General features: G+C 54.1%; 1 protein-coding gene across 1 annotated transcript; it reads left to right on the top strand.

Annotated features, from left to right (window-relative positions):
- Positions 1-828: 828 nt before the first annotated feature.
- FAM43A (family with sequence similarity 43 member A) lies at positions 829-6166 on the top strand. The gene has a single exon (XM_059163100.1). It carries the CDS (start codon positions 1825-1827, stop codon positions 3103-3105), a length of 1281 nt encoding a protein of 426 aa, XP_059019083.1. The 5' UTR covers positions 829-1824; the 3' UTR covers positions 3106-6166.
- Positions 6167-8096: the final 1930 nt, after the last annotated feature.

Genomic DNA, 8096 nt, shown 5'->3' with positions numbered 1-8096 from the left:
TTAGTGAAATAAAAAACGTCATTTGGATTTTCACTAGGAATTCTCACCCAAAATGTGTCAATGATGTAATAAAACGGAATGACTGGCCTGCGAAAACAAAATGAATTCTAACCACACATAAGAATTACTTAGGAATGGTATAGGTCTCCGAAAACTAGTCTTCTCTGAGGCCTCAGAGCAGGAAGGGCCGCTGCTAGGGATTAAGGACAGAAACACTTTATTTATGGACTCTGTACAATATTGTTCACCCCCATCAGGACATCTCACTTCTCACTATCTGCTTGTCTGTGGAGAAAGGGCTCCAAGACCCTAAAAGATAAGTCTCGCTGTTTTCCTTGCTTCCGGCTTTCCTTGCTTCCTTTAATGAAAAATAAATTGTGAAAAACTACATTATTAAACAACACCAGTCATTCTCAGAGAGCTGTCACACAAGGAAAGAACCACTCTTTCCCCAACCTCTTTACATAGTAAATTAGTCTAAATCCCATCTTCCACCACTTCCCCCAGAAGAAGAAGAAGTTTCGATGTAGACACACATTTACTTAGTGAGTTGCAATTCAGCCGGAGGGTGGAGTGTCAGAATTCAAGTCGCCTTTCCCGAGGGGGTAACCCCGGGTCTGGGCGATACCCTAGATAAATGAGATGCTGGTAAATTTGAGATGTAATTGCGGGATTGGACCGGTTTCCCCTTTCCTTCGACGAATGACTGCAACTAGGTCCCTTTAAGAGACCAGGAACTCGCCGGGCGTCCGGGCCCGAAACGCATCCTCTTCTGTGCTCCTCCCCTGTCCCCGCGCAGCGAATGGTTCGCGCCGGCCTATATTTACCCGAGATCTTGCTCCGGGACCGCAAGGATGTGAGGCTGGCGAGCCGGCTACCGCTTGCAGCACCGGAGGGGCGCGCCGCAAGGGCGGGCAGCAGACCTTGGGGACCTCGGGAGCGGAGTCGGACCCCCCCGCCCCGGAGGGAAGAAATGAGGTAGCGACCGTCCCCGGAGCCGACGATGCGCGCGCCCCGCCCTCGGCGCCCCACGCTGCCCTGGCGGAGCCAGCCGGGACAGTGAGCCCGCCGAGTCCGAGTCCCTGCGTCCGGCCGGAGCGAAGATGCAGTGAGCCACCGCCGGAGTGCTGCGCCGGGCCCGCCGCGGCCAGCCGGGGCAGCATCTGACCGCACTCGGGGCAAGCCGCACATTCTGGGATCAACCCCGCCGAGGGGCTCTCGGTTTCCAGCACCCCCTGGGGGAGGGAGCCCGGACCCCTGGGCACACTCGCTATCGAGTTTCCGCTCTTTCTAGTTCCAGCCTTGGGGAGTGTGTGTGTGTGTGTGTGTGTGAGAGAGAGAGAGAGAGAGAGAGCGCGAGCGAGCGCGAGCGAGCGCGGGGGCCCTTTCCAGGTTCACCGAGGAGTTCCTGCATATTCTCGCCCCGTCCCGGCTGCTTTGGCTGGGGCTCCCTCTGCGCGCGCGCATCTCTTTTTAACGTTCCACTCTGATTTCGTCTTTCTCTCAATTTGCTTGCCTAAGACTCTTTGCGCTCGTCCTTGCCCTGGCTGGGGTAAATCTGTGCACGCTCCTCCCCGCCCTCCCCCCCGCCCCCAACTCGCAGCTGATTATTTTGTTCTCTTTTAAAATTTTAACCCGTACCCACTTCGGCGGGGTCCCTGAGGACGATACTCCCTAAGCCCCTCTCTACCAGTGGGCCACTCCCAGCTTAGTTTTATTTTTCTGTCTTGCCCGGGCCGAGCCCGGCCAGGGCGGGTGGCTCAACGGGGCTCGTACCTGGCGCTCCGTCGCCGCCGCCCAGCTGCGCGGGGGCGCCCTCCGGAGATGCTGCCGTGGAAGAAACACAAGTTCGAGCTGCTGGCCGAGGCGCCGCCACGGCAGGCGTCCAAGCCTAAGGGCTACGCGGTGAGCCTGCACTACTCGGCGCTCAGTTCGCTGGCGCGGGCGTGCCCCGAAGGCGCGCTCAGCCGGGTGGGCAGCATGTTCCGCTCCAAGCGCAAGAAGCTGCACATCACCAGCGAGGACCCCACTTACACTGTGCTCTACCTGGGCAATGCCACCACCATCCAGGCGCGCGGCGACGGCTGCACTGACCTAGCGGTGGGCAAGATCTGGAGCAAGAGCGAGGCTGGTCGTCAGGGCACCAAGATGAAGCTGACTGTGAGCGCGCAGGGTATCCGCATGGTGCATGCCGAGGAGCGCGCGCTGCGCCGCCCGGGCCACCTTTACCTACTGCACCGCGTTACCTATTGCGTGGCAGACGCGCGGCTGCCCAAGGTCTTCGCCTGGGTATACCGGCACGAGCTCAAGCACAAGGCGGTAATGCTGCGCTGCCACGCGGTGCTGGTGTCCAAGCCCGAGAAGGCTCAGGCTATGGCCCTGCTGCTGTACCAGACGTCGGCCAACGCGCTGGCGGAATTTAAACGGCTCAAGCGGAGGGACGATGCGCGTCACCAGCAGCAGGAGCTGGTGGGCGCGCACACCATCCCGCTAGTGCCTCTGCGCAAGCTGCTCCTGCACGGACCCTGCTGCTATAAGCCACCGGTGGAACGCAGCCGCAGCGCGCCTAAGCTGGGCTCCATCACCGAGGACTTGCTCGGTGAACAGCAGGAGCAGGAGCTGCAGGAGGAAGAGGAAGAGGAGCGCACGGAGAGCTGCCTGGAGGAGGAGGAGGAGGTGGACCGTGCTGAGGAGGGGGACGCGGCAGCGGAAGAGGCCGAGGCGCAGCGAGCGCTGGTGGTGGCCATGCACTTGGAATGCGGGGACTTGCTGGACACACTGGAAAGTGGCCGCGAGGAGGCACTAGGGGGTGGCGGGGTCTCCCTGGGCCCTGGGGCTGGGCCGCCGCCTCTGCTGCTGGGCAGCGCCTCGGACATGAAGGCCGAGCTGTCTCAGCTTATTAACGACCTGGGAGAACTCAGCTTCGGCAACGACGTGCGCAGCCTGCAGGCCGACTTGCGGGTGACGCGCCTGTTGTCCGGCGAGAGTACCGGCAGCGAGAGCTCCATCGAAGGCGGGGGCCCGGACGCCACCTCCCCTGCTACCGCAGCGGACCGGTCGGGTCCTAACGACGGCGCCAACCCAGAGGAGCCCCACTCGGGTTGAGATCTCAGCAGCCCCCTGCGCGCACCTCTCGCGCCCCACCGTGACTCCCCACCTGTCTTTTGGACAACGCACATCTCCTCCGTCCCCCGCCCGCCCTCAGGAAAGGGGAAATGGGACACTTGAGGCCCAGAGTTACCCTGGCCCTCTCCTTCAGCACACTTGGCTCTGTTTGAAGCGGGGCTCAGGTTGCGTGTGGAGATGTGCGAGAGGTCAGACTGCATGGAGGGAGAGACAGGGCTGGGGGCGTGAGGGTGGAGGGCAGGCAGACGGTGAGAAAAGGGCCCGCTGGTTAGCAAGGGATGCCTGCCAGCTGGCCAGTTTCCTGTTTGTGGGGCAGCTGGGGCCTGAGGAAGAGGGGTTAATTTCCTCCCCTGACCGGACCCAGTAACAGGGAGCGGCCTAGCGCTGTCATTGACATGTCATTAAAAAACATTTTCTCTCTCTCTCTCTCTCTCTCTCTCTCTCTCGCAACGTTTTAGGCTGTAATGCCACCTCCTTGCCCCCAGTCTTTTTGGTGCGAGAGCTTGGGTTGTTTACCTCAGACTCAGACCCTTGAAATTCTGCCAAATTCCTCAAATAATTGTTTGGGGATGGAGGTGGGGGAAAATGGAAGAAAGTTGCATTTTGTTTACAGTTAAAGACGTCTAATATCTTTAAAACAACAAAAAAGGAGTTTTCCTTTAAAAACACTCCTTCTGCTCAAAAGATCTCCCTCCATGATACTGTGTAAAATATTTTGCACTGTTGTGAAGTATTTTTGACATTTTTTTTTTGTATATAACTGTGTTCCCAGAGCTAAATGTTTATATCTTTTGCTGTGCAAAAGGGACATGTAAAATGTTGTTCAGCTGTATATACAGAAATGGGTATAAAACATTTTGTTATTTTTTAAGAGTAGCACTGCTCTGGTTGTGTTTGCACGCCAGTGGGGAGAGAATAAAGAGGACAATGTCACAGAACAGGTGAGCGTCTGGAAGTGCTGCTGAAAATTCTGGGGGGCCACAGGGCTGGAAGAGGGCCTGGCCATTGGTGCCATGGCGCGGTAGGACAGGGTTTGGCCTTCACGGTGCTTGGAGGTGATTCCAGAACCCGCTGTTTGCGTAGTCCAGGGCCTCTGTCGCTCTCCAGCAGGGTGGGCGCTGCGGCTGGGGCCAGCCCTTGCTTTCTCTTTGAGCCTATCCTCCCATATTCTTCATGCAGTAAACTGTGGCGGTGTGGACTTTCTGGTCTCTCGGAGTTAATTCTTGGAGGTACAGGGTGAGTTCTGTTCCTCACTCTCAGACTTGTGAGGTAATTTAGGAAGGAGTGACTTTCAAGGTCTTCTGAGGTTTTACCACCTTCTTCTGTGGGTCACCTTTTCCCTTACAAACAGCACAAGGGGCTTTAAAGATCAACCGGAGACCTCAAGAAAGTGTCCTGGGGCTCTGTGAGGAGTGGGGCCATCTCTGTTTTTCCTGGAGGAAAATCAAGAGAGGGGAAGGTTGGTAAGTTCTGATCATGGCGCGAATGAGTCATGACGCAGGTGGGGCCGGTGGGGAGGCCAGCGGAAGAACCTATTTCCTTCCCTTCTACAACCCAGCGTGACCCAGTGGGGGAATAGTGTGGAGGTCAAGGCAGACAAGAACTGGTAGAGCTTGGGGTGTGTGTGTGTGTGTGTGTGTGTGTGTGTGTGTGCAGGCTTTCTGTGAGCTTGTTTCTGTTGTAAACTCCAAACAGATGTCTCTGGTTTGGCTATACCCGATCAGCCGGAAGTTGTAATGAGACACTGCCAAAACTGTGCCTTCCTCAAATTATTTTCTTCCCTTTGCCCCTTTGGGCTCCATTTCCTGTGTTGCAGAAATGATCCCGCTTCTGGCCTTCCATGCTGTCCTGAGGCCGTTCTGTTTTTGTTTTCGTCGTAATTATGTTTTGGACAGCTAGACCCACAGATCCTGAGGAGTCTGGAATTTGTTAGAACCATAGAGGGATGGTGAAAGATTGTCTTCCTAATTAACAGAGTTGGTTTGGGCATAAGATTAACTTGAGAAACGTGGGGCGCTTGGGTGTCTCAGTTGGTTAAGCGACTGCCTTCGGCTCAGGTCAGGATCCTGGAGTCCGGATTGAGTCCAGTATCCGGCTCCCAGCTCCACCGAGAGTTGGCTTCTCCCTCTGACCTTCTCCCCTCTCATGCTCTCTCTCACTTGCTCTCTCAAATAGATAAATAAGATCTTTGAAAATAAAGAAAAGATTACCTTGAGGAACGAAAAGCAATGTGTAAGTGGGTGGGAAATAACTAAAAAAATACTCAGATTCACTTTTTAAGGGCATTAAGACAAGGTCCAGGCTTTTGAATCTTATATTTTGGTTTGATTCAGAGTCCCTACCCCTCTGCCCAAATACCTCAGATATACATCATTGCATGAGCTTTAAAACCCCCATGTAGAGAGAGGTCGGGAGAGTCTAGTCCTCCCCTCCCCAGATACTCACACCATGTGCTTTCTGTACAGCTCTCACCAGCCTGGCAGGCAGCTGTGTGGCCCATCACTATCTTGCATGACTGGATTTCACATTTGAAATTATTTTCACACATTGCCAAGTTCCTGTGCTCTTTGAAACAGATAAGAACATTAAAGAGGGTGAAGATCACGTGGCTGGTACATGGTGGTGGGGCAGGGTCTGTGTGTCTTCACCCCCCCTCCTTTTTTTTAAGATTTATTTGAGAGAGAGAGTGTGTGTGAGAGAGAGAGAGAGAGAGAGAGAGGGAGAGAGCGAGAGAGTGGGGGGAGGGGCAGAAGGAGAGAGAATCTCAAGCAGACCCCACTGAGCACGGAGCCTGATGCCGGACTCCATCTCATGCCCCTGAGATTATGACGTGACCCGAAATCAAGAGTTGGGCATGTAACCAACTGAACCACCCAGGTGCCCCTGTGTGTTTTCATTCTTAACCAGTTAATGGTTTAATGCCAATGCCAAGGTTGGCTTTTATCTGTGACTGATGGGGGTAGGGCGATTGGTCAGAAAGTGCAGACAAATGACATTTAAACCAACACCATCAATAAATGGAAGGCAACTGTTTCTTTAAGTCTGATTTTTCCAGTTATTTGATTTATAAATAGGGAAGGGGGGTCTAGGGGTTGAGGAAGGAGGAAGAAGAAAATAAGCAGCCTGCAAAAGAACCAGTTCCCTCCCTCCCTCCTGGTGCCCTCCCCTTCCCTCCTTCCTCTGCTCTACCTTTTGGCTTTTATCCCCACTGCACCCATAGCACTCTGGCTGCTGTAATTCTAGAAGAGATCCGAAGGTGATACACGATTCACCTCTTCTTACATCTCAGTCTTCCAGGGATGATATCACTAGCATCAGAAGAGAAGTCTGAATGAAAAAAACAAAAATGAAAACGAAACACTGCTTTGCTCCTGACACTCGGATGGGAAAGAGTGGTGCCCAAAGCAAAACGAAGCCCTTAGATAAAACCTGCCTTCCAGAGAGCACTGAGGTCTGGCTTACTCATCCTATCTAGCTTTACCTTCCTGCGAGCTGGGGTTCAGGTTCCTCCTCTGCGTAACCTGATGGTACTTTAAATGCTGCGAGACACTTTCCACATTCTCCCCGAGCCTAAGTAATCCTTTGTGTCCAACAACACACCACGGACTGCGTGAAAAATGAAGTGACTTCCGGTGGCAAGAGAGGTCTTGTCGGGTGGCAGCGCGAGTCCCCAGAGGACGGTTTCTTGGACTGGAAAAACATCCTCCCCTATTCATTTGTACCATGTGTGGTGTGCGTTGATGGGGAGCGAGGGAAAGATGGGACAGCATGAAATAAACAGTAGTATTACAAACCTTCTCAGCACTGAGAGTTGCAGAGAACACCCACTCCACGCACTTGCACGCTGGTTCCTAAAGCAAACCTCCCACCCACTGCCCCCAGAGTCAGCAGAACAGATTTTAAACAAATGAGAAAGGTTCTTTTAGACTGAGAAAGCACAATTCCCTCCCAGAGACAGAGCTGCTTTTCAAGGGCCCTGCTCTTGAAAGGAGAGGGAACAGACTGGTAGAACCCACCCCTGGCATCACACTCGAGACAGGAAAAAACTGCACGGGAGTCCACCAAGGATCATGAGAAACATGCAAATTCTGTTAGGAGCCAGTTGCCCTCATTTTTAGCAGGATTTAGTAATTTAATAAGCAGAACACTTTCCTCCACGTGGTATGCATCAGTGGTCCTCGCATCTGCTGGGAAGTGATGCACGACGGAGCGAGACGTGTGTGTGTGCAACCGGCGCCTGGGAATCATTTGTGACATGCGGGAAACTACTCCAGGCTCGGGGAGGGCTGGGAAGCCACAGGTCAGGGCACTCTGGACCCCCAGTACCAGGTTTTCCAGCATATGGCCACAACTGGATCTGGCTTTTTTGTCAGCTGGGGCCTTTTCTGCTCCTGCTGGCCCATCCCAGGCCACAGGCTGCCTGGGGCCACCCGCCCCCACCATGAGCCGCTGTGAGGTGATCCCATTTTGAGCAGCTCTGAATAACCACCACGTTGGTGGCTGGAATGGCTCGCTGGCCCTGGAACGTGGCACCCATTCCCTCCCCTCTCTAGGTCTGTTCAGTGGCACCAGCAAGGGTCATGTTTCTACCCCCCAGACGGTGGCCCTTCTGACAGCCCCCTCTTCTACATCTCCTCTTCAGCTCTGTCCCATCCCATTTCCTCCTGTAAGGCCTCATTTCCCTCTGGCTTCTCTCATGATCCTGTCTTCATGTCTCCTCCTTCCTCCAAGCCTAGCTCAGACCTGAAACCAAACCTAAAAGAAAAGGCAGCCCAAACTTTAAAGGACAAACAAACACACAGTCATTAGTTGGCCCTGGTCCTGCAATCCCTGGGCTCTGTCCTTCATTTACAGATGAGCAAACTGAGCCCTAGAGGGGAGATGTCGTGTCCAAGGTTACACAGGAGGGACCAAGACCCAAGGGTCCAAACTCTGAAACCCATGCTCTTTTCACATTCCTCCCATTCTCA

This window comes from Mustela lutreola, chromosome 2, assembly GCF_030435805.1.
Source record: "Mustela lutreola isolate mMusLut2 chromosome 2, mMusLut2.pri, whole genome shotgun sequence".
NCBI classification, from domain to species: Eukaryota; Metazoa; Chordata; class Mammalia; order Carnivora; family Mustelidae; genus Mustela; species Mustela lutreola.
Note: the sequence above shows the minus strand (reverse complement) of the source record. Positions and strands in the feature narration are given on the sequence as shown.